The 27,893-nt window shown below is 35.1% G+C and overlaps 1 protein-coding gene across 1 annotated transcript in view; it reads left to right on the top strand.

Annotated features, from left to right (window-relative positions):
- Positions 1 to 27,893, top strand: part of CRPPA (CDP-L-ribitol pyrophosphorylase A) — a 106,646-nt gene that overhangs the window by 51,259 nt on the left and 27,494 nt on the right. Inside the window, exons 6-9 of the mRNA XM_063152433.1 lie at positions 3,061 to 3,158; positions 7,117 to 7,206; positions 7,989 to 8,081; positions 12,099 to 12,227. Coding sequence (XP_063008503.1) covers positions 3,061 to 3,158; positions 7,117 to 7,206; positions 7,989 to 8,081; positions 12,099 to 12,227 — 410 coding nt within the window. The remainder of the gene's footprint in view (positions 1 to 3,060; positions 3,159 to 7,116; positions 7,207 to 7,988; positions 8,082 to 12,098; positions 12,228 to 27,893) is intronic.

Here is a 27,893-nt window from a genome sequence, read left to right as displayed (position 1 = left end):
AGTGAGAGAAAACAACTAAAAAAAGTGTTGGGCAAATGAAGAAAAAGAAATTATGGCAGAAAGTAGTTAAGTAGAACTGTGGTTCATTGTGGGAGGACAGAAGGAGGCACTAAAACTCAACCAAGGGAAGTTCCAACTTGATAAAAAGAATTACATCTTTCACCCTTGACAGACAATCAAGTAGTGAACAGGTTGGCAGAGCAGTAAGGGGCTGAGTGACCTGGCCTGACCTCGTGGGTGATCCTGCTTTGAGAAGGAGTTTGAATGAGGGACCCTCCTGATGGCCCTTCCAGCCTCAATTATCCAGGGGTCCAATGGAAAACAAAATGTTTTTAGCTGAGTATTAAAATTCTTTATGACATGGCCATGTCATGGCTTTCCAGAATGGATATTTCATTCACCCGAACAGAATTCTGAAAACCAGGAATGAAATGCTGCACACAGTGAGTCTCACTGGCAGGCAGCAAAGCCCATGGAATCCCTGGAGTTACGAGCCAGCACTCCAGCTGGGCTCACTGCGTTCAGTGTGACTAGACTGAGTGACAGAGCTCCATCACCTTAGCAGAAGTGGGACACAGGCAGTCCTAGGGAGGAAAGCTCCACTCAGTCTTCCTTCCCTCAGTGCAGCCAAGGACCAGTCTAAATTAACATATGGATCTTTTTTGACCACTTGAAATAGCTTGGATTTAAATGGTAGTTGAGTTTCAAGCCTCAACTAGAACAGAACTGTTGCTTTACTATGATGATTTTATAGAAGATGATTTTCCAGACTTCCTTCATTCATTTCCTTGATCATTCAAAAGCATGCAGCATCTTTTCAATGTTTGTATTATCATTACTTTAAGGTTCTCCTACTTTATTAACATACTTTCCCCTTGCAATGTTTTGTTTCTTCTCTGGATAAAAAATACAGTTTTCCACACTTCATTGTGTTTTCTCTCTTCTTTATTAAACCCAGCCTGCAAATCTCAGTTGCTTTTTTGTAATTGCCTCTCCTTTCTCATTTATATTACAGGAAATTAGAGATCTAAGAGGGCTGGAGAGAGTAGTGAGATGGGTTTTTATAGCTGCAGCCTTTGAGCGGTCTTTTGTGAGAATACTTCTGACACTTGCTGTTGATTACAGACTTCTTTTTAAAAAGAACTGTTTGAGCCTAAGTTATGGTCCCTTTTTGGATTCCACAGCCTTCTTCCACATGTGAATTTTTGTAATAGCTCCAATCTGACCTTCTTCATTAAATTGCTTAGTTCAATGGAGTCTGAGTTCTTGAAATCTGATATGCTAGTCTGGTTTATTATGTATATCTATTTTGTATCTGCACTTTGTGTACAGTACTAAATTCAAGTGGCTCTTGCTCTGATTTCAATCTACCCATTAGTTTCTTTCTGCTGATAAGAAATTAATTCAATATGGTTTCCCATTTTTCAGACTGTAAAGTTATTCTCTATTAAGTAGAAGCCAACTGTGATGCATGTTCAGTATACTTTTTTTGCTCAGTGAATCTATGGGAAGATAATTTCTCCCACAGTTGTGGTATCCTCTGATTTCCAGTCCTGTGAGAACTGGCCATGCATTTTTTAAATTCTCACTTCCATCTGGTTGTGATGGTTTATAAGCAGATGTTTATTGTTCTCTCCCTTTCTTCCTCCCTCCCCTTCTTGCTAACTTAATACAAACTCAGTTGCCACCAGTATTTTTGTTGTCACATTATAAATATTAAACATAATAAATATCCATTATTCAAAAAATCATTCTAATTATCTGTTGGAATTCTCAGTGGTTAAATCACTTTTCCTGGTCACAGAAAATTGCTTAAAAATTGCAAGTCACTTTCCAATAGTGTTAACTCTACAGCAGTTTTAAAATTAAATTTCAGGTCTTTATGTCTACTTTTATAAAGAAGTCTATGAGTTTACAATAGAAAGTGAGATGTTTCTGCACTACTGAGGTTATGCATCTGATTGAACTTATTGTGTGGTATGTAATTATAGAAATAACTTTCCATATGCAACAAATACATATTGTTTATATCCAGATTTGTTTGAAGACCAGTTACCCCATCTTTTTATAATTTTTCTTGTCTTTCACTCCTAATTTATTTTGTGGTGGTGTTTGGTATATTTCTGTCTCTGGAGTTTCATTGAAGTCTGTTTTAAAAATAATTAGACTTTACATGTATGAAATTTCTAGTCACTTATGGAATGGCTATCCCAAAAGTATTGGGAATCTTGTGGTTTGTTCTCTGTGTTAATTCAGCTTCTAAAGGATAAAGGCCTTAAATAGACTTGAGAGTTTCAGACTTGAGTTTTGATTTGTTGGCTTAAAGAAAGGAAAATGTTCACTGAATCTAAAACCTGTTGTCAATAACAAGAGAAATTACTAATTTTGTGAAATACTGGCTTTGTGGAACAAATCAGGCAATAACTTGCAACTGCTGTTCCTCATAGCAACAAAATACTGTATTTTGCCCCTAGTGAAAGATCTAGGAAGTTGCCCAGGCCAAGATGTTTGTCACAACTTTGCAACTTTGCTATTGAGGTGAAGAGTTACCTCTGCTGTCTCCTTAAACAGTATCATTAATTCATTTTTTGTCAACTTTTTAGTATATATTGTTGAGAATATGACTTATATTATCTCCTGGGGTTTTTTTTCTTTCCCCCCCGCCTCCCCCTTTATTTACTCAATATTACTGACACTGCATTTAGTTATCTGTTGAAGTGATATGAGAGATAAAATTTTCAAAAAGTTTTCTTGGTTGTCATCTAGTGTCAATGTGGACCTGAACAAATATCTTTTAATAAATTTAAATGGGCTTTGGAGGCAGACCTGTAATGGTTTCATGTTGTACAAAATAATATAAAATATAATTTGAATTTTGAGATGTATATTATATAAATTATATAATTACATTAACTGTACTGTGTAGCCTTTAAATTTACAGCTGTTGATAATATTCTGTCAAGAAACAACAATATGTGGATTGAAGGTAATGTTTAGCAGATTAGTAATTTGGATTAATTTATTATTGCATGAAGTCTAAGGTTCTTTTCTTTATCACAGACAACCTATCACAACAAGTTTGTGTTATCACCAATGTGAAGGAAACTCTTGCACAAGTAGGTTTCCTCCTTCCTGAATCTCTGAAAAGCCAAATAAAAGTAAGTACAACTCTATGGCTCTCAACTGTCTGATTAATTTAATGTTTCTGGTTGTCACTACTCCTAAGAAATTATTTTAATAATGTGAAAACAGAAACTGAGACTTCCTGTGTCACTGTAGTATTTATCACAGGGGATTCACATCAGGTGTGGGAGTTACCAAGAAAGAAGCATCTTCTCTCCAGTTGTGCTGTAGAGGGGCATCTTACAGATCCACTTAAAATATCCATATTAGATTAGAGGAGAAACTGAATGCAGACAACAGAGAGGAAATTTTCTTTAGATTTTATGAATTTAGTAAACCCAAGTTGTTACAAATATGTTACAGTGGAAATGCTTTTGTTACTTTGAAGTCTGACTTGGGGTATGAACCAATTAGAGTAGGTTGTTTTCCTGCAGAGCTGTGAATGCAAAATCAAATTAATCAGCCTTTTTGTGGAGCAATAGGGGTACATTTCTCTCACAGTGAATGCTCATAGGAGTCTTTGCTTTAGGATATTGATGGGATGTTCTACTGGCATTTAACTGTCTTTTGCTTTTTCATTATTCTTTCTACTAGAGCTATCATATTTCCATTTTCCAAAGGTGATTGACATTTGGTAATTGCTTAGACTGGCGTTGGGGTGATTCCTAATTATATAGTATGTGATGATATCACATGTTCCTGTTACCCAGAGAAACAGACAGGAATAACTGTTCAAAAATTCAAGCTTTCTGATTTGCATAATGTTACTTCTGCAATGGCTTTATTCATGTCTGTTGATCCTCTGCATGGTTTGTTAATTATTAGAAGGATATGTTTCCCTGTGAACCTGTATTGCTGTCCTTTATCTGCAAGTGTCATTTGACATTGCATTGAAAGTTTTTGTTCAGGAAGAACTGTATTTAGCATGGAATCTTGCTTTATATCTATTAATTGTCTGCATCTAAAAGTGAAAAAAATTAGCAGACTTGAATAAGTCTGAATGGCTGTATGATGGGGCAGAAGTATGTCTCCATTTCACTGACACCAGATGCATTGCTAAATCTCTTTTTTATCTCTGTGTAAACTATTCTGCTGTTAGTAGGAGGACTCACTTATCCCTATGCTTTTAAACAGTAAAATCTCTTGAGTTAATTTTTAAGTTTACCAATATACAGAATTTCAAACCTTAGAAAGAATATATGCACAAGCCTATTTGTTCTCCAATGAAGCACAGTACCTTGTGTGAGAGAGATTTGATTTTTGCAAAATACTTATTTTAAGCAACGTAGGTGTACTGCACTGAAAGCTTTTCAAAGGTATAATTGGAAGGTAATTGATCTAAGTAAGAGACCAACAGGGAATCATTCTGTTGAGTACATATTATCTGGGACCACTGTTTTAACATTTTAGATACTTTTGACACTCCAGTTCTCTGTAGCAACCGTATTTATTTGTGGAATATTTGTTAACTTCTACATATGTCCTTAAAGAAGAATTAAAAAGAAATTTTCTTAGAAGGATTTCTGAGAGAGGCTCTACTAACATGATAATATAAATAGCAGGGGGAAAAAAAGAACTATAAATTTAACTAATAAGATAAAGAAAATAATTTCTAAAAATTTTTTAAGGCTACAGCTGTTTCTTATGAAGTACTTTAACAGTACTTTAGTCAGTGTTACTGTAAACAGTATGACTAATGAATCAATGTTTTGTCTAAGATATCATACTGTGAAAGACATAGCTTGAGTTTTCCCTTACATTTGTTGTTTATCCCTTTCCCTTACATTTGTTGTTTAGCCCTTTCTTTTTAGCAAACAAACCTAAATGGGAGCTGAAGGTATTTTCTTCTGTGACTGGGAATCATGTATTCCTGTTTCTTTAGTGACAAAGTACTGCTGTCACATGAAATGGAATCAACTGGATGAAGCTGTGTGCCATTTTTGTGACTGGATAATTATCCATGAGTAGGATATTAAAAAAATTGGTTGCTTTCAAATAGAAAAAGAGTTAGCATTTCACTAGTAAAAATTCACCAATTTCTTAGTGATTGAATTGTCCATCTGTGGCATTGGTGTTAATTGTGATTTTAAATTCTGATATAATTTAAATAAATTTGCAGGTTCCAAATGTTCTGGTATTAGTTTTTGACTTTATGGAAGTGGATGTTAAATAAAGTTAAAAATTCAATACAGGGCATCTGGTAACTAAAAAAATTTAAAGAATATCACTTTTTACTAGGACCAGAAGTAGTTAAGGAAATCCATATACTCCTTTCTATTTAAACACTGAAACATTATGTGAGAATCACTTTTTACCAAGGTGGTATTTTCAGGTAATTTTTCCTCTCTAATGTTGCTGGTAACATTGATGAATATTAATTATAATTTGAAAAAAGTACTATTGCATAGGATATTAAATGGCAAATAGAATAATAATTAATTTTAGTTAAATGATGATTTATTGAAGCTTCTACCTAGGCAATTGTGCTTCTTTTCCAACAAAAATTTTTTATTTCATTTTTGCTGGATTATGTGGCGCTCAAAAAATGCTAGTGTGTTACTTAATAAAATTGTTGAAGTTAAATCAAATTATGCACTGAAGGAATTTTTAAATGTTCAGCAAAACTTAAGTGTCATGTATTCTAATACCTCAAGGCAAAAAATAAAAGTAGGCCTTCTGCCTTGGGTCATGTTCCAAATACCTTCTGAAAAGACACTGGCTTGCAGTAGGCTCATGTTCATTGAAGTATGTGCAAGGTTGTAGAGTTACCAGGGATTTCTGCTTTTACATCTTCAGAGATTCAAGCCAGGTGAGCCCTGGAGTGCTGCATTTTCCGAGTAGTTTTGGAAATTCAAAGTAATTAGTACCTTCTGTGACTTTTTAAAAAATTAATTTTAAAATATTAAATTTCAGCTATTTGTTTCTATGCTATCAAATTTTGAGCCCAAAATGTTTCTAAAATATTTAGACTATCACTATCAACATCTTAGTTTCAAATCATCTTCCTTTGCAAACAAGTTAGCTTCTGATTATTACAAAAATTAACAAATACAGCTTTACAGAGCACTGCAAAGCCTTTTTAAATGTTGTGTTTGGTACTTTTGTTGGATTGGAGATTAAGTGGCATTTTAAGGGAGCACAGCAGTGTATTACTTCTGTTGCTTGCTGTGATACTTAACATGTGTTTTGGGAAGAAATAAAGCTCAGTTGTACTGTGAAACAGTGGGATTTGCGGATTTAATGGAAGTAATATGAAGATTTTTTTTCTCCTGAATTTCAAGATTTTTTATTTGCTTCAAAGTGTTATCTTCTCTTAGGGAACAGATTCACCCTCTGCTACCTGGTTTACTGTTGTACTTAAGGCAATATCAAAGCTGATAACGTAGTAGAATCTATTTTATATTTTAACAGAGATAAGATTATTTAGCTTGTGTTAAAGTTTGCAAAATACATATGTCTGTGCCTAAGAAAGTATTTTAAAATATTTGTTGAGGTAATTATTTCAAGGAGAAACTCTAGATGAGTCTTGTACTCTTGTTCTGGGCAGAAGCCTGGAATACCAGTGCACCTGGTCTTTCTTGCATACTTATTTTATTTTATTTTTAACTTCATGAAGACAAAATATATATATCTGAGTATTGTAGAGGTTTTCTCAGAATTAGAGGTCTAAAATAATTAGATAATTTTATGGACAGTGTTTTCATCTCTCGAAACAGTTGAACATCCAAACCCAGGCAGCAGCACTCATGTCTGATGCTTCCAGGGCTGTTTCTGGAATGCCTACCCTGGGCAGCATACTTCAACAAATGTTGTGCTCCTTGCTTCACTGTTGAGTGCCCCAAAATTTTGAGCAAATTTGTTTTTGTAGTGGAAGTAATAACTGCCAGTTTTAAATAATTTAAATGAACAACTTCTGCTACAGTGGTGGAAGCTTTAGCAGATAGTTTAGAATGAATTAGAATTTTTTACTTTTTTCTTTTTCTGTCTAATCAGGTTGAAGCTATTTCAATGTCTCTAAGCAAAAATGATAGCTGTCTACAAAACATCCTTTCAGGACAGTGCTACAATTTTGTTTGTGTAAATGTAAGTAGTGAGGATGCGTGCTTTTATTTTACACTTAAACTTACTAGTAATGGTAAATAATAATTAAATATTTGAGTAATAAGTTGTTTGTTATTTTTGTCATCATGTGCTGTGTTCATTCTGATATTTGGTGTTTCTAATGTGCACTAAAATCGACGTTTGAGATACTGGTCTGTCCATTCTCCTCTGGTTCCACACTTCTGTCACTGTGTTGTTAACCAGATGTGAATTCTTGAACAAGAGGGATAAAATCTGAAGTAGTTTAAAATTTCCTCTCATAACTATTGTATCAAAGTGAGTTATTATAAGGAGAGGCCTGTGATATGTGAAGTCACCTAACTGTGCATTCATTACTACTGTGTCTAAATTAGTGTTTCCCATTCTGCACATGTGCATGCCATGTGATCTGTATTAGGGTCCATGTATGGGAACAGGTTGATTTTTAGATGAACCATATCTGAGACCAATCAAGACCCTTAAGCTTTTTTTATTTGGTTGTGTATATATATATATATATATATACATGTATATATATATATGAAGGGTTATTAATATTATTAATCTCATTATTTTTCAAACATCTAACTTTACCAGAAAATATCATGAAAGTATATATTAAAAACATATTAAAAACAATAAGCTAATCAACCAAACCCCATCCCCCTCCCACCCCAAAAGTAAAAAAGTGATGTATATTCTTCTGGTAAATAACAGTTCTTCAAATTCCATTTTTATGGAATAAATGTTGTTTTCAGTAATTCTAAACATTTCTTTTTATTTAGGATAAAAGGTGGGCCACTCAAGAAACCCAGGAACTAGTAGATGTGTTGGAAAAATCAACTATTCCTCTCTTATATCCAGTTGTCCTTATTTTGGTAGGTAACTTCTGCAAGTTACTGTAGAAAACATCTCATTTATTCTTTTAAAGTATTATTTAATATAAATATAAGTAATATGTAATATAAATAATTTTAAAATTAGACTAGATTTGCACTGCTGCTAACTCAGAATAAAATTGTAAAATCAAACTGTAAATTGGTCTCCAAAGAAACTCATTTTCACTTCAACAAATGTACTGCATGCTGTCAGAAAACAAACTGACACTAGCAAATGACAGTTGATTAGTTATATATTTCTGGAAAGGCTTATTGTGGCTGGCTGGTTGTACTGAACTGTTAACTCCTGCCTTGCTGTTGTACTCTGTCTCTGTGGGGATGCTGCAAAGCTTGTGCTGTGCTTGGAGGCTCAGTTGGAACAGAATTAAGTGGCTTTCCCTTTTGCTATGTGTGTGTGGTCCTGATGGCTGCAGTGTTTTTCATGCAGGCCATGATGCCTTGGCCTTCTTGGCCACCTGAGCCCACGCTGGCTCCTGCTCAGCCACTGCCAACCAGCACCCCCAGGGCCCTTTCCACTGGGCACCTTTCCAGCCACTCTGCCAGCCTGTGGTGCTGGGTGTGGTTGTTGTGACCCGAGTTCAGGACCTGGCACTTTGCACTCTCAAACCTCCTAGCCTTGGCCTCAGCCCATGGATCCAGCCTGTCCAGATCCTTCTGTAGAGCCTAATCTATCATACCTATTATAGCCTCACCTATTGTATGCTGTTCTCTTGGAGTGAGTTGCTGTGATTCTATGAATATCAATATTTAGCATTTTGTTTCCAGACCATCTTATTTTCTTGACCCTGTTTCTGGGAAACTTCAGGGTATAACCTTATTTTACTGAATTATCAAAGATAAATTACTTCTGCCTTTCATAATCAGAGCAATTACATATCTCCAATTCTGTTGGTCATTTGCAAAGCCACTGGATGTGCAAAACAGTCCTTTTTGCACTACATTAATTTTCATTAGTCTTTTAGCAAGAATATACAAAACCATTTCTATCTTTGTTGTATTTTGAGTGTGAAGATAAAGTTGGAATTATTTATCAACTAGCTAATGCTAAGGTGTCAAAAGCATACTTATTTTGCCCAATTGATAGCACTTTCCAGTCTGGACTTTCAATTAAATACTTTTTTGAGTGTGATGCTGGGAATGTGAAAATAGTTTAATACTTGAAGCTATAAATATTCTGGTCTTAGTATCTCCTAAGAAATAGTAATGCAAGTAATTCTTACACTATCTCCCCATGAAACTCAGGTTTTGCCCCTGAGATACTAGGTCTTGAAGTCATTGTAGAACCCAGAACCATTTTTAATGAAAGTATATTTGCTTGAAAAGCCTGAAGCATGCATGAATTATTTAGGTAGACTCCTTTTAAAATAGGTGTAGGAGAAAATAATAAATTTAATCCCTTTAGTATACTCCACATGCATCAGTTGTTTCTGACAACTACTTGAAATTTCTAAGAACTAGACATTGGAAGAAAATCTCATAACTAGGTGGAAACAGTTGTGAATATTTAAAACACTGATAGAAATACATTTGTTAAAATTATGTTGCCTAATTGCACTTGGGCATCTGGTGGATGTACCACACTATCTTTTAGAAATACCAGAAGGGAAGAAGAAGAGATCTTGTAGGTATGTTTAGAGTGCCAAGAATTAGCTTAACAAATCATTGTCTCCTATTAATCACTGGAAAGTATTGGAGTCCTTTAAACTTCTGAGCTCTAAAACTCATTACAGATGTTATGGTAGACAGAAACTTCCTTCAGCAGTCTTAATTTAAATTCAGTGTTCGGTGTCCTCTTCTCTAAGGCTCATGAGTGGGATTTTCATCAACTTTATTCTTTCCTGTATATATACCTTTTTAACATAATAACTGAAATAATTGTTCATGAAAAATCCTGTAGTACACTTTCTTTCAATGTAAAAGGACATATTAATAGTTCTCAGACAAATGTGAATCAGAATTTTAAGCAGTGTATTGACATTTAAATGCATAGGTCTTAGGTACCAGCTATAAGGGAAACATGTTTTTTTACTCTCAAAAGTAAAACTCTTGAAAGAATAAATGGGGAGAGCAGCTGACTGCTTCTATTCCAAACTCATAACTAGGAACAGTCTAATGCAATTGTATTTGGGTAATTGGAAAGTTCTTGTCTATTTGATTTTATGACAAAAAGCAATTTCTTCATAATAATATGATAATTAAGGAAAAAGTCTTTTTTTTCCCTTCCAATAGTCATCTTCTTTAGTTGTAGAAATGACAGGTGTTATTATTGTGCCAGACTCTCTGTTTAACCAGCCCAGTGAGCATTGATCCAATAAAAAGATGAGCTTGCACTGGACACGATGACTTTTTTCATGTTCCCACCTATCAGTTGCCCCAGATTCAAAGTCTATCCATTATCCTGGTGCCTGACTGGATTGTTTCATGGCATTTGTAAGCTGAAGCAGCAATGGGATCACTCTATCTGGACAAAAAGGAAGATTAATGTTGCAGGAGAAATAGGCATCACAGAGGTAAACTTGAGGCAATTATTTGTTTGCATCAAGGCAGTACCTTCAATTATGCTGTAACCTGACAAATCATATTCTTAAACTGACATTGCTTTTTTGAGCAATACATTTTCATGTTTGTAAAGGGTATGAATGGATTTGATTTTTATGTTGTTGCTTTGCTCAGGGTTAAAAAGAAAGGAATGTTAGTACTTCAGCTCTGTAGTTGCAATTATTTGCATTTCAGTACCAGTTAGTTTGAGAAAAATCTCTTTTCAAAGCTGTTAAAGAGGTTAATGGTAAAGAAGAGCTAGGTTAAGTTCTCTCAAAATAATAGGTTTAATAATTTCTTGTAAATAGCTGTAAATGAGTAGTACTTACTTAGCCTTGTTTTGGGTAGAAAATAATGAAATAATGAGTGTGTGTGAAAATTAATCTCTACTTGTGTAGTAGAAGACAATAGCTTTGCTTCTGGTAAGTATGCATTTAGGAAATAAACAGCTTTTTTTTAAAAGTGCTCCAAGGGAAAATGAATGGGGACCTATTTTCTGTCAGTGTAAATGGAACACAAAGTACAAATAGAACTTGAAATAATTTTCCTTTTAGGAGTAAAGGTATTTCTGCTATTAATAGACATTGAAACCTTATATGTACAAATCATCATACTTAATTTTGATTTCTACAGCTAATAGAAGTTTTGGAGGGAAGCTGATTAAAATGTGGTATATGTAAGACTTGGGAAAGGATTGAGCTAGTTGGTACCTCCCTGAAATACCAGTTACAGAAGCACAGACTATTCTGAGTTGGAAAGGACCCACAATGATGATTGAGTCCAACTCTTGGCCCTGCACAGGACGCCTCAAGAATCACACCTTGTGCCTGAGAGTGTTGTCCAAACACTTCTTAAACTCAGTTCAGGTCCTGTAAGATCTGCCATGTTTGTGCAGCATCCTTGATGGAAATGAGACCTGCCTTTCCCTGCCCAAGGGCTCAGGCTTCTTTTGAGGTAGTTTCTGCTTTTTAAACTTGAAGTGTTATCTTGAAATTAACCCAATAAAAGCAACTAATTTGCTATACTGAAAGGATAGTACATTTCCAATTAAACTTTAAAGAATTTAGTTTTGTCTTGAAAACCTTCAAGATACTTATGAAAGACACGTGTATTCTATAGTCCTCTGATAGTAAAAAACCCAAGCAAAAAAACTCCTCTGAAAGTTAATCTAGAGCTTATAAAAGAATGTTGTTTGTTTTCAAATTTAATTGAATATTTTTAAGATGCATTACATGTTCTGGCATATTGGTTTCTTCTGCTTTGAAAAAAATAGTTTTCATGTCCCTAAATGTGTAAGCAGTGGAATTCAGTAGTAAATAGAAGCTAAGAAAAGCCTTTTTTAGTCTGTATTTTTATGTATGCTTAACACATAAAAATCAGATACTAAAAGCCATCAGTCTAAACTGGCACACTATGGAAAAAGTGGATTTTGTTTTTTCCTCATCTGTTCTTTTGCAGGTGCACTTGGATATTCCAGAAAATAATTCTTTCAGTATTGGGATGGAAGACCTAACTACAATCAAGAAATTTGCAAGAGAAACTAAAAAGAAAAATATTTTAGTTTATGGTCTCCTTATCCAATATAAGGTATGTAATTATCTTTCTGTGTGCAAATTATCTTCTTTTGCAGTTTATATGATTAATGATAGAATCTTCATTTAAAACAAAATCAAAGGGAAATAAAAATGACACGAAAAGGATTTTTTTGGAAGATTCTTGCCTGTTCTTGTTCAAAATTCAGACAAGCCTGTAGTTATGAACAAAAATGTAAGCTTTTTGATTAGAGAGGAATAAATGATAAACACCTTTTAGAAATGCATGAAAACATCAGGACCCTTTTTGCTTTTCTGCTTAGGAAATTGCTTTTTCTCAGCATTAGAAAAAGAGAAAAATAGTGAAATACATTCAGCCAGTGGTTCTGCAGTGTTTTATGTCCCTCATCAAAATGAGTTTGGTACTCAGGTGACAGGAAGGGCATGGTGTATAGGTGTTGAAACAGTGTCTGTAATAGCAGCAAATTGCCTCAGCTGGAGGCAAAAAGAGTTTGCACTCCAACATACTTTGTACTCACAAAAGCTATTTAAAAATAAACCATTTGCCTGGGAAACATGTTCTGTCAACCAGAAGAGTGGGCTGCCTTGCCTCCAGTGCAGATAAAATTTTTCAGCTTTTTAACTCAGCAAACTGAAGTTTGAAGGAAGAAGCAAACTAGAAATTTTAATAAAGAAGAATAAATGTAATTTTAACTGCTTTTTTTTTTAATTATATCTTTGGGTTTATATATAATTGACTACATGTGGCTTTAATTTTAAATATTTTTCTGGTATACCAAGCACTTGATTTTTTCCCATCAAATTCTGTTGCTTTATTAAGAGCTGTGAGTATCAATACCTATCAGTTTATGTTTTTATAGACTTTTAATGCCAACACAATATGAACATTGCCATTATATGACATTAGTTCATCTCTTGTTTGTAAAACACCAGTGGACATACAACTGATCAGTTTTCTTTCTGCTGCTATCAAATCCCATTTTTTCAGGCTGAATTCTGGCTTCTTTTGATAAAAATAATTTGAATAACTATTGAAATATAGCTCTAAGAGTCGCCTTATCATGGTAAAAAGGAACGCTTCAGATATTGCTGTGGTCTAACTGCAGTTTTTGCCTTTTTGACTTCATTGTGTGTATGTGATTTTATATTCAAGTGAATCAAATAGACACATGTGGATAGCAACAGTTAGTAAACCTGACTGGAAGACAGAAAAATCTTTTATAATCTTCAGCGGATTTTGATGTGCATGGCAACAAGACATTTTAATATTAATGGGCACATATAAGAGCAGTGGAGATCTGAGTGGGAATTCTTGATCTGTGGTGATAAGAGAATTGCAGCAGACTGCTGCCTCCATTCTTTGAAAATAAAAGCTAGAATCATTATGTAAGATCATTGTAGGGAGAACCATCACTTATTAGCATGGAGAAAGTCTTATATAGAGTAAAACACTTCAAAAAGTAAGTAAACTATTTCTAACTGTCTTGTTTTATAATGGCTTTAAAACATGTCCCTGCTCACAGAGACAGGAATATAGTCTTGAGTTCCTGCTGTCTACTTTGATCAATAACAAAAGAATAGGTTGTACACATCATTTGTATATATGTGATATATGTATCAAGTTTACTTTTGGCTGCAGATCTATATAGAACCTTATTGTTTCTAGGTAAAGGCCTATGGAAAGATTTGATGTATGAATCTAGAAATTACATAGCCCCAAATTTATTGCTGGTCTGGGTGGGACTGAGAGACTGTGAACAAAAGCAAATTTTTACATGAAAAAACATTTTTAAAATAGTTTCTTTTTTTTTTTTTTTTTTTTGACTCTGAAGTCCAAAGCATAATTTCATGATTTCAGTCACCAAGGTATTTTACTTCTAGTACAAGCCATTAATAGATGAACCTGTACATGAGTTCCATCATTCATATAGGCATGATGAGGAGTCCAGAAGAAGTAGAAACACAAAAAAGCACCTGTGCTAATGCAGGATACCCTATTATTGCAATAACTTCTGTCACTAGATGCATTCTAGAAGTCCCAGAAAGCTGTAGTTTATTTCAGGAAAAGAGTGATGACAGGTTACTTCATGGAGCTTTCCTCTAGCTGACAGGTTTATATCATCACTACCAGACATACACAGCTGATAGGTACACATTTCCTAATTTAAAAAAAGGGGAATTTATTGAGACAAGGCCATGGTAATGTTCAGGTGAAATTATGTTATGTTTCATAGGGTTATTTGATTAAGTGGGTGTAAGGATATGTTGATATAAAAGAAAATGGGGGCAGTCTTTTGGATTTTGCATTAGAAAAGCAAGTTTGTTGAAATAAATACATTTTGAAAATATAGCTTTTTTATGTTTTGGAAGTGGAAATTAAATGCTTGTAGAATCATGGAGTTCAGTTTTGATGGTATTGAAGGAGCTGTGAAGCCCTAAGAAAAAGTATGAGCCTTTACTTTCACTTCTTACAAGCAGTGTTTGTTTGGTATGTCGAAAAAGATGCAAAGTATTTTTATGATTATTTGATATACCAAGAAACTAATCAGGAGAATGAGAAGAAAAGGCTTTAATGTGCTGTATAAATGACCTGCTTTTAACCTTTCATTTGCCTATAACAAGTGCATGGTACACAAATAGTTATTTGTCTTATAAACATCACGCATAGAATACCACATTACTGATATTGATATACAGATCCACTTCATAAAATCTCTAGTTTGCATGCTAAAAATACAGTTAATTTAATTTCCATTTATGTTTTTTTTTTCTTTTCTAAAACAGTTCTGCAATGCTAGAAGTGGTTTACACATTCAAAATGCAAAGGGCCAAAGAGTATTCAGTATCTGAGTCTGAACTTAGGGAATTTGTTTTTGACCATTTTTCAGATAATTTGAAGGAAATAGCTGATAAGTAATGTGAAGTAAAAATAGGGAGAAAGGTCCATTTTTTTATGGATGATATTACTGGCAAGGGTTGATGAAAATGTTAGTAAAATTCCAATTCCTTAATTTAATGAGAAGTTCACATTGAAAATAACAGTGACTGGCATGGTATTATATATTAGAATAAGAATCTTTGTTTTAATAATCATATCAAGAAGGATGTAATGGAGAAAGCAAATTCTGAATATTAGGATGGAAACCTATAAAAAGATGCCAAATTATTAGTAAATAATGTCGTACTTAGAAGGAGACTTAAGAACTGCTAAAACCCCAAAGAATATGAAAGCGAATGTCAAACCATTGCATGCATGCAGGGATGGATATATATTAAAACTATTGATTTCTATCATTGGAGGCACAAGATTTAGGAGGATACCTCAGCTGCATGTTGTTGTTCTATGTTCTGAACAATGGAATTATACTGAAATTGGGCCTTGATCTCTCTCTCTCACACACACACACACACACACACATATATTATTATCTTTAAACATGTGCTAGGTAGTTAATGGGGTTATGCTTGAATATGACAGTAATGTTTAAAAAAAACCCCTATTTTCTTTATTTACTGCTCTTCTCCCTTTAAAAATATTCATAGTAATAATAATAACAGTCTTATGACTGAATTACAAAAATGATCAATAAAATAATAAAAAGAGACAAGTAAAAGCATTTCCTAGCATGGGAGTTCAAATTCAACAGCTTGTAATGTTTACAGAAATAAAATCTTGGCCTGTAAGTTTCAATAAAGACTGTTACTGTTTGGAGGGATTAAAAAGGAACAGTAGTAATCCAAAATAACGCACATTTGGATGTACATAGTAAACCACAGAAAGCTTTAAAATAAGAAAGTAACATTAATATATCTTGGTTATAGAACTGTGTGAATTCAAAATAATCCTACTTCAGAGAAGCACTGATAGAATGTTGTGTCAGAGCAGCAAATATGTGCTGGGCCTTGCCTAGGGTACAGTGGGCCCAAGTACTTCTGCCTCTGAAACTTCTGTTTGGTTAAGATAAAGGAACTATTCACTGACAGCCAGAAAAATCACAGTACCTACACTAAAAAGAGACAAATGATGCAATAGAATAATTGTTATGAAGCTGCTTGAAACTGAAAGGAACCTGAACTGTGGGTGTTTTCTTATGCAAACATACTGAACACTTACTGTAGCCTTAAAGATTTTTTGAAGACAAGAGACTCGTCTGCAGTGTGGTTGATGGCTCAAGAAATACTTAGTGTGCTAGAAGTGTTTTATGTCTGTCTTGGTAAACCCCAAAGGTAAACATTTATGATTTCTTTTTCATCAAAGATCCCTTAAAATAGTATTATGGGTAAACATTAAGGCAGTGTTTCTCAAAAGAGGGAACACACCCCTCAATGGGATAATCCACAAACTAGAAGTTGGTTTGGCAACCAGTAGTGCGATAATGAGCCTGGAGGGCAAATGAAGCAAAATCACAAAATAAAATTTTGGAAACTCATTAAAAACAAATAGGTTCTGCTGTACATGACCCCTGCGTGCTTCTCAATTCCTTAATAATCAGCATAGAATTGGTCAAATGATTGCAATCTGATTAAAATGACTGGGATGCTGCCTGGAGACAGCAAAAATGACATTTTAAAAAATTTCAGCTGCAATGATGTAATAGATTGTAATGCATTTATTTACTTACATTTATTCCTAGAAATCCTTAAGGCCAAGTAATTACTGTTTAGTATTTTCAAGAGGTAGAAGTTGAACTTTTAAATTTTGTGATCCTATGGACTATTCACTCTTTCACCAAGGAAAATTGTGCAAATTATGTGATGAGCCAGAGTGGTCTTGTTTCCATGGAGTTTAGGACAAAAAAGAAAACCAAATGAGTCTGAACCTTTCTATATGGATAGGCTCATAAAAATCAGAATCTGTAGCTTTCTCAATACAAATTCGTAGGCAGTCATTCACCAGTAAAACCAGAAACTGATATTTATGGAGGCTTTACACATTTTTATTCTTAATTATTAGTACTATCTGCAATCAGTCATGGATGCGTATTTTGCAATAAGTTAAACTGACATGATGAGAAAGATTTACAAACATGGCTTTGTATTTTGAACTGAAATCTATTTGATCAAGCCAGACTTTTGTATCTCTTTTGTACCATTCACAGGATGTCAAGAAATTAAAAAAAGAACGTCTCTGGAACATTAGTCAATTAAGAAATGTATAAGGTCAAATTTTACCAAAATGCTTTTGAAGTTTTGGGCTTTGAGTCAGGAAAGGTCATAAACACAGAACTTTGTAACCTCACTTTTGCTTGCAGCACTCTGGTGCATGACAATTTGGGGAGCACAGCTGCTTGGCTGCTCATTTTAGTAGATATCCTGAAGCTTGATACTGGATAATATTGATCAAAAAATTGGGATTGCTATTCTTTTATTTCAGAGTTTTGTTGTGTCTACCTTGAATGCATGCATATGTGCTCTTTTATTTCCTTGCTTTCTTCTCTTGACACCTTTCTCAGTTGTTCTCGTTTCCCCTCAAGTCTTCCTCCTCTTCTAGCCAAAACAGGTAACAAACCAGCAGATTTTCTCCAGATTTGCAACTCTTCTAAAAGCACTCAAATGAATATTTCCGCAAACTAATTTCTCAGTGCAGTACCAAATTCCCAGTCTGAGGAAGATGGGCTTTTAAGAAAAATAATTGGTAACCTTTAGGGCTTTCATTAAATAACTGTAGGTTTTTATCTCAGAAAGGTCAGAAAGTTGCTCAATTTGTCTCTGCTATTACAAGTTCTGGGAGTTTAACAAGCTGCACAGAAAACTATGAGGTTAATATTTTATGCCTTTTACACATGACCTTTTTAGACTTGCTTCAGCTATTGAACTTCTAATTGGAGAAATCAGAGTTCTTCCATCAACTTGTCAGTCAAAGTGATTAAGGCATGTAGGCATATCCTAAAAGTCGTGACTTCATAAATTGCCCTTTAAACATCCTTGCTCTTTTACCTCAGTTCAGCCATTCTGACAGTGTTATTCAATAAAGGTTGCCAGTTGTTTCTTTTGTGGACATTTTAATTGTGTAATACATATTCCTCTAAAAATAGCTCCTTAATATGAAGAATTTTGGGGAACAAGTGGATTTGAGGTGAACTACCAGATTCTCAAGTGAAAAGGAAAATATGTGATATACAATATAGGAACTTGAAAAGTATGTTACTTTAAATTATTCTGGATACATTATTGTAATAGGAAATAAACATTGAATTGGAACCATTTGCAAAAACAAATACTATGAGCATCAAATCTGAGTTTCATCTTCAAATCTGATAGTATGAGTTATTCTGATTTTTATTTCTTATTAAAGCTTTGATGTTGACCTCTTATCTCTTAATGGAAACATAAACATTTAAGATGAAAGGACTTCGACACAAAATTTTGTTTGCAAACAAATGCCTTTTAACTTTTCTTTCCATTGCTAGCCTGCCTGACAGAAACCTCTGAAGACCATTACATCTGTTTAAGGGCAGTTGCACTTTTGAGTTGTTAGTGCTGCAATTCTCCACTTAAAGTGGTGTTTGTACTCTTTTACTGTCTAAGCTGGACATCAAAAATGAATCTTCTCACTTGGCTTCTATGCTGTCTCCCAGAGGCATCATTTAGTAGGTGACTAAAATACCTATAGTACAGAATACTTCTGGTTTTTTTCTAGCTTAGCTCTGATTACATGAAACAACAGTAACAAAGAAGCTTTCTAAAATTGTTTTGTGTGCTTAAGAAGCATTTTGAAAATGTTAACAGCTTGCTGTTGTGTTGGTTTCCTAATGAGTTTTGTATTTTGAGTGCACTTTTTCAATTAAAAATATGGCTGAAATTCTTCAGATAACTTTTCCAGTTTCAAAGCAAAGTTTAGTTTTATGGTGAAAGTATGTAAATGTTGTAGCAATTTTCATCACTACATTGGACCAGGAAAACTTAGGAAGTTCTTCAGCCATTTAAACACAAAAATTCTCTTCAAGCTGTACATTTTAGTAGTTGTAACAGATCTTCAGGCTCTTATAGTGTGGTAATTCCTAAAATTTGTGCAGCAGAAGCAGTAACCATCAAATCTATATTGGGAGTATTAATTTCCTCTTTCATCCTCTACTGCTATATGTTAGCAGGAGTCAAGTAATCCAGCCTCAGGCTAACTTTGGGGTATTTCTTTGGAAGGGCTGGAAGACCGGTCGTTGGGGGTTCTGTATGTATTTGACACTAAGCCTCAAGTCTTATTTGTTGTTTATGTCCAGTTGTTCAGTGAAAGTCATCCATTATGCATCACACCAAATGCTGAAGTATTTAAAAATGTGATATAACACATGGCAAAGGCCCAATAATGTCAAGAATGAAAAATGCCCCAGCATGCACAGCCATCAGATCCCAGTGATAGCTGGTCTGTCCTAGTAGCTGCTTTGTACCCTTGGACCTTTTTCAGCTTTGTCACCCGTCGCCTGTGGAAGTATCTGTCCTGATACATCCCAGGTTTGGGTTTTGCTGCAGTGGGATTTATTATACTGCAAAATGTCAGCATCAAAGATGGCCATAATGGACCAGATCAGAACTTTCTCTAGGTCATTGTCTTGTGTCCAACAGTAGCTGTAAGGAAATCCCTAGGAGAGAATCAGACCAGGGCAAGCATATCTGACATCGCTAAACTTTCTCCTTACACTCAGTAATTCCTAAGTATTTCCTGAGCCAGAGAGGTTTTCTGTGGAAGTATTAGCCCTGATGGGTTTCTGCTCCATGCTCTTGTCTTCTGAGATCTGTGTAAACTTTTAGCCTCCAGTGTGTCCCCTAGTGAGCAGCAACATAGATTGGAAAACAAAGAAAGAGGTGGTTCTTTGCAAAGTAGTGCCCTAAGCACAGGAGCTTGCTACTGTATGCTGGGATCTCATAATTTAGAATTTGAAATAGAGATGAATTGTTTTACAATCACTTACTTTCAACTTCATTTATCATTTTATTGTCTAGTTACTCAGTTCATAATGAGCTTCCTGCATTCCATGCCAGTCAGCCACTACCCTAATGGACTTCATATCATAAGCAAACTCATATTATTACTTATTATTTTTTCCAATTTTTTAATGAATGTGTTGAACAACATAGATCCTATAACAAATCCCACCTGAACTTATGTGAGTTCTGTTCTGAGGACTAAGCATTTTCTCCTACCTGCTCTACTTAGTCTTTTGAGCAAGGATTTATCCCTGGCAGGTCTTCTGTCTTATGTCTTGGAACCTTAGTTTTCTTCAAAACCTTTGGGGAGGAATTTTGTTGAAAGTTTTGGAAATCCCAGTAAATTCAATCAACTGTCACCCACTCCTTTGAAGAAATATAGTGAGAATGCACATTCAAACTTAAAAACAAAAGCATGTTGACTTTCTCATAATCTTAAATTGCTCCCTGCTATTACTATTGAGTATTTAATTCTTTGTTAAATTTTCTGGTACAGAGTTACAGCTTTCTATTCTGTAGTTCCTGTATCTTTTCAGAATTTTCTTGTTTTAAATTGGAAATTATTACCAGGCTTTTGTGCCTGCTAAGGCAATTTTTAAACTAGAGATGATGCACACCACTAGGAACCTGGTGCTTCTCTTCATTAGTGATAAGGCCAGAACAATCACAGTGCATTCTGGTGCTGGCTTGTGGTTGCTGAGGGCTATTTATTTTAACATTCAAAGATAACAGGAGCAAATCTCGTGGCATCTTCATCTCACCAATGTTAAGTTTCTAAACATTTCAGCTGGCTTTCATCTCAATATGTTTTGGAACATCTGAATATGAAAATATGTTCATATCTCAAGACTGTGAGATGCAGAGTGTTTGAAGTTAGATGAAACTGTTCTCTTAAGACGTGGAAATGTGTGGATTGAGGCTTAACAGAAATCAGAGAAAGATCATAGGAAGTCTCCACTGGGTAGTGATTTTCATCTGAATTTTGTTGTGAAGTATATCGGGGAAGTTATTTTCCAGCTGAATACTTGGATTGAATAAAAGTGGAAAATGTCTACATTATAGATTTTCCAGCATTTTCAGTCTGAACTCATTAAATTTGATTTTAAAGTATTCTTTGAGAAGCTGCTTTCCTAAGCCAATTTTTATTTATCCTCAAAACTAATATTTTAACCATATTCCAAGCATTACAGTATACTTTCTCACCAGGTCAGAGGTCACATTTTCTATTGAGCATCATGGCCCATTGCTTTGCAATGTACTTATATAAATTGTCTTGATTTATAACTGTTTTGCTCTTTGAAGTTTCTACCCAGCAGCATCTTTTAAAAAAGGGGATTGTTTACATTTGAGTTTTATTCAACCTGCGTGGTACTGGCAGCAACATGAATGCACATTTTTGGCAGAACCTCTGCCTTCAATTTTTTCCTTGACTCAGTCTTTCCATTCTTATGCAGCTATGAGCTCAAGTGTTTTTCCCTTCTTTATTTAATTCCAGTGTTCTGTGCTTAAATTGAGTAGACCAGGTGTCGAATTTTGTAGGCAAAATTGTAGCAAATGATATGAAAGATGGAGATAATGTGTGATTTCTACTTAAACAGCAGCAGTATAATGAAGTATGCTTTGTAAGGCTCACTACATGGCAAATTCTATGGTCACTTGCTCCCAGAACTGTGCAATTATAAATGTTTTTCCTGTAAGGTCTTTCATTATTCAAAATGAAATAAAATGGGTTCAGAACTTTCCTTCAGCTAGGTCAGATACCAGTTCCATAGTTCAGCTTTTGATTTTTGTCATCCAAGTGTGCTCTATGCTTGCCATGTTCAAGGCACAGAGATTCTTCCACAGAACTATGGCATAACTATGTTTAAAAGCTCTTGAGTTCATAAACCAAAATATTGATCATGTCAAAAGGGAGAGCATGTGCCTTTTCCTCTGAAGTGAACAGTTATTTTTTTATGGAACTATATGTTCTCTGCATGTACTGTTTCTAAATCTTTTGGAGAGAAGATTAATCTGCTTTGTTTATAGAGGTTCAAAATGTTTTGGGATTATTTACAGCACTCTGAAGTTCCTTTAAGCATGTTTGTTTGTCAAAATTCCACTTCCTAAAGTTTACTCCAAACCAAATTTTAAGTAGTTAGCTGTTACTAAATGAGGGCTAACCATGCACCTACGTCCAGTTGATGTAAGATTTTGTTGATTAATGTACTATAACTCTTAATGGCATGTCATGCCACCCCACTTTTTTCAGGCATGAATTGAAAAAAACCTCTTTCTCTCCTAAACAATATAATCTCTTTGCTGAAGTAGTTTATCCCAAGAGTGAGAGTGGGGATGAAATTTAGTGGTGTAAGAAAACAGCCACTGAAAGTTTTCCTAGACAGGTTGCATGTCAGTCACAGCAATAGCAAAGGGAGGATGGCAGTTCTGTCAGCTGCACTGCGGCTTTTGTTGTTAACAGGGTTTGCATTTCTAGTGGAAGGGCCACTGTGGTTTCATGTGCCAGCAACTGCTTGTAGCCATGTCTCTAAGAGCTTGAGACAAGTATGCTTCTAAAAGAGATGGATTTCAATGTCAGTGCTGAACAAAATGAGTGGCTAATAATGTTGCTTTTTCTTCACGCATAGAAAAATAGGAATTAAGTGACAGAAAAAAATCATCATCCAACCCCTTCGCTCTACATGCAAGATTGTTCCTTTAAGGAAACATTGTTGTCTTTGCCTTCCTTCTGTATTGGTTTTAGTAACTTTATCAATCTTGCCTATGTGACTTGATAAATCTCATCTGAAACATGTTTGTCTTGTATACCCATCTATTTCAGCTATTCATTGCTTGGCAAGCATTGTTATGTAATTAACGCTGTATATTTTTCCTTTTCTAATTCTTTATAGTATGAATTAGGCCATTCTCTCCTTCTGTTTGAAAAGGGCATATTTTGTACTAATTGATATTATAGCATTAAGACAAACTGCTTGGAGACTCACTGGCTCCATGCCTAATTACCACCTCCATATTCTTGGTTAAGGGGAACATGAGCAGCATCCTTTTGAACACAGAGACATATAGAAATGTTCAGGGTTATTATTGAAAAGCAACTGCTCAAATCAGAGTAACATACTTCTTTTTTTTGTAAGTCAGGATCTTTCTTCATGTTGCCTTTTGAAAATAATGTTCACTCTTGCCTCAAATCCACAAACTAAGACCACCACAAACTAAAGTGCTACAAAGGGGCAGAGCTAAGATAGCTTTTTCATTACAGAAAAAGAGAGTGGGAAACTTGTTTTAAAATAAAAAGTTCTTAAAAACTGTGAAGCACTGTTGAAACTACCAAGGGTTGGCTTTGGCTTTTTTTCCCCCCCAAAGATTCTGTATCAATATTCCATTTTGCTAGAAGCAGTACAGCTGTGTTTAAGAGAGTACTTGTCAATATAATTAAGGATGTGAAGGATCAGATTCACTTGGGATGGGAACATTGGTCAGTGGACCTTAGAGTGCTAATTCATAGCATAAGCTTGCACCAAATTATGCCAAAATCAGAATAATATTCAGTGTCTAGCCTAAAACAATGCTAAATCATTTGAGACAGCATCAGTTTAGTTTGAAATGGAACATTTGCACATGGCTCTTAACATTGTTTCCATACAGAAGTGCAGCAACAAGTTTCATTTTAATCCTAGGTGAAGTGTTTTGCAAAAAAAGCCCTCTGTATCCTGATAATGTAGCAACTGTGTCTCCTCACTGATGTTTTTCAGCCAAAGAATACACGCATTCAAGTGTACAGGCAAAAGTGATGTTACTGCAAAGAAGCACTAGAAACTTTATTGGTTTTTAACTGAATTAGAGTTTTTTAGTTTAAATAGAGAAGTATTTTCACTGAGAGTGATAAAATTTTGGCACAGGTTGCCCAGAACCTGGAATCATTCACAGTCAGGTTGGACAGGGCTCTGAGCAATCTGATCTAGTTGAAGACTCATTGCAGGGGGGTTGGATTAGATGACCTTTAGAGGTGCCTCCCACCCAAACCATGCTGTGATCCTATGATTGTGTACTTTGGTATTGGGTTAAGCTAGTACACTTCAATGCTACTAGTCCAATGGCTCTTTTTGTTCCTGTGATTTTATCATTCATAGCAGCATGTTTATTATTTCTACAAGCTTTAGTAAGCACTGTAACTTGATATCTTTATAAATTGTGTTTACTCTAAATTCACGTTATCTGTAGGACCTGACTTTATTAGGTAATCAAGGTAAAAACAAGATGAATGTAAAATTTAACACAAGCTTTCCACTTAAAAATAGAATGCTTTTTTGGTGACATTAGGAAAAACTTTCTTGGCTGTGCATAGAGGTGGTTCTCAAAATTGAGAAAGGAATATTCTTATTTGTATAGTTTTCTTAGTAGATGAAGGTGGATTTACTCTGTGCAGTGTGATTTGTTCACTTACTTAAAAATACTTGTAGCCTGTCCTAACATTGTGTTCTGTGAAAAGTGAGCAGTGTCTTGGCTCTATATGCATTAGGCATGCTTTCTTATGTATCTGATGAACTCCTCCTTCTGTGCAGCCACTATAGTGTCCTAGCTTCTGTCCATTCACAGGGATCCTTGTTACAGTTCCTGCTACTAGAGACTGTCCAATCAGAACAATGAGCCCAGGTGGGGTTGGAATCTACAGTAAATGAATTAAATTTAATTTTGAATTCTTATTTCCCACTTTTCTTTGCTGAAGAAGGTAAGCTGCATCCTGGTAGGGAGAGCCAACATAATACTAGGAACAATTTTTACTGTTTTCTTGTGAGACAATGCTTTCAGGCACATGATGTAATTTTGGGGGTTGTCTTGTGATTTGGACTCAATGAACCTTGTCAGACTCTTCCAGCTGAGGATATTATATGATTTGATGATTAATCCAGATTTAGCCAAGTGATTCAGCTCTATAACCCTTCTCTCTTGTACATACACTGTTGATGTTAGTGGAAGCTACAGCTGTGAAATTTGCAGACGTTCCTCTGTATTCGTCATGGATTATTGTCCATGGGTTTCAGCTTTCTTTGTGGCTGCCCTTTCCACAAAGACTTTGAACAGACCCCACAGAGGCTTTGGCATTTTTTCCCCATTTTTTTCCCCCAGGGAATACACTGCAGCTCATTGCTCCTATTTGGTGGTAGTGTACAATATGTTTTAGTTGCAATAGGGTTTTCATGTGTTCATAACCACCCTCAGCTTGGGCACCTGGTGTCAAGAAGAGAGAATAAGGGGTAAAGAGACACCTCCCTTATGGCAGGGGGGAGAAAAAAGGCAAGACAGGAGGGAATGTTGCAGGAGAAAGAAATAAAAAAGACTGGGAATTGGGCAACAGCAATGAACTTGGCTTTTTATGGCATGGGTGGAGTAGACAGTGGAGTCCATGATCATTTTACCAGTCTTGGTAGTTTGCCACGCTTGTTAGTGCTGTTCCCAATGTGTCTTGTGGATTGAAAACTGAATAATCATATGCTATTAAAATGCTTTATGCAAAAATATCCTGAAATAGTCTGCACAGAAACTCCTTAATTTTTTGAGTTCTGACTTGTGTTAATCTTTGTATTTTACAATTGAAAACTGATACAGTGAACTGTTTATTTCCTCGCAATTTTCTCAAAAAGGCATCTAATGTAAAATTAATTATAAGCTGGCTCATTGAATGTAGAACATGGTCCATAACTCTTCCATTGAGAGCAGGAAAAGCATTGCAATAGCCGCATCATCTCTGAATGAGGGAAGGCTCTTCCACTCCTACTGCCGAAATTTGGAAACTCTATCAATACATACTTCATAAATATAGATGAAAATATCACTCACGTTTTTAATCTTTGTAGAAGATCTAAAGCATTTAAATTTAAATTTGCAGTTCAGATGATGTATCCCCACTTGGCAACTGTAAAATAGGTCTTCTTTTTAGTATTCACTCCAGGGATATTTATTTAGGATTCACTCCAGCGAGCAAAATAAGATTAAAGATATGATATTAAAATAAGATAAGAGGTTTCTGAGGGTTGTGCTTTGTAGGCATGTTTGGAAATATTTGCTCTAATCTACTGAGACAATATTTTACTACATATGAAAGATATCTTGAAGATGTGATTTAGGACAATGAGCATACATTTTACATAAACATGTTTTATCCAGTAAAGACCAAGTATTGTCTTGAATTGATGAGTTTATTATCATGGCAATAATATAGATCATAGTAAAAAGATATTACAGGAGGAGAAAGCCAGAAGATTTAATCACTGCAGTCCAGAGGTGAGTTATTTTATATACCAATGAGTAATTATTTTATATACCAATGAGATTTTATAATGCAGACTGGATTCTTAACCCAGTATAAAAAAGTGTTGATTTGCAATCCCTGCAGCATAAATAGTACATTTCTTCATCAGTCAGCAATACTTTTATTACTATAATTATAGTCAGAGGCAGTAGGATTTTAGGTATCTTTATCCAGATGATAATTATATATTTATTACTCAAGTTTCTAATGTTTATTTTAAACCAAGACATTCCTAAACATGCTCATCCATGCAGGAACACTCAAGGCCTACCAGGAGTTACAAATGCACCCTACACTTAAACATGGCATGCTATTGTGTTGATGAACAGTATCTGTTCATCATGGCATAGAGAAGGCTAAAGTGGGAGCAACTACAAAACTGTTCTTTTTTGCTTGATCAGTCAGATATAAGTGAAAGTATCAGTGACACAGATCATGTTCTTGCTATTCCATCTTTCTCACTTGCTGGAGTTTATCAGCACCTTTCGGTAGAAAAGAAACTAGGATGCAATGTTTTTAGTGTAAGCTAAGAGGAAGAGTGAGCTGTAGTAAAAATTCAAGTAGCAGAAAGGAGTTGTAAAAGTCAGAAAATAGGGTTCTCTGTAAAATTCCTGTGAAATTTGCCTACCACAATCCTTAATTTCTGTGCTTTTCTCCACCCTGGAACTGACATCAGTATCAAGTTAGCAAATACTTAGTGGCTTGCTTCAGCTGAAGCATTTTAGCTCAACTGCCCTTGTTGAAAACACCATGTGATGATGAATAGCAGTTTTTGGACATGCAGTGCAGTTAATTCGTAAATCTCCACACAGACACTCTCTTCCAGACGTATAGTAGCCCCAGGCCAGTATCTGCGGAGGAGTGGAATGCGTACAGATTCACAGCTTTACTTCACAAGTTTCTTGTGTGACTCCACATTTTCCTCCCCACAGCATTTTATGTCTTTTAAGTCTATTGTGTCTCAGAGTTTTTGAACTGTTCATGCTATTAGTTTTTTCTCTCCACACCCTGTGATAGGTGAATAGCCTTCTGCATAGCTCTTCATACATACTATTGCAGTTATTAATGCTTTCATTGTAAGTGAACATTATTTATGAGGTACTTGTGGAGTGATTTATCTCTTTTCAAGTATGAACAAGCTATCAGGTTTAGAAATAAGCACATTTATATTCATTTCTCTGCATCTGTGATTGATGACACGACCACGGATGCTATGCTCTGTGTGGGGGAACACATTCTAGGGAATGCTGTGTCTGGCCAGATCTGGAGATACAGATCTTAGTCTCTGTCATCCTTTGTAAGAAGATCTGGGAGGAATGAACATACAGGATCAGATTTGAGAGAAAGAAAAAGTGGTGAGGAATTCTCCATCATAAGCTTGGAATAGAGAAAATATTCTACCTCACTCTGAGCTTTAAGGCTGAATAATGGGGGTTTGGTTTCTGTTTTGTTTTGTTTTGCCTGTTT

The sequence above is a fragment of the Melospiza melodia genome, chromosome 1, assembly GCF_035770615.1.
Source record: "Melospiza melodia melodia isolate bMelMel2 chromosome 1, bMelMel2.pri, whole genome shotgun sequence".
Classification (NCBI taxonomy): Eukaryota; Metazoa; Chordata; class Aves; order Passeriformes; family Passerellidae; genus Melospiza; species Melospiza melodia.
This window is presented reverse-complemented; position numbering and strand designations above follow the sequence as displayed.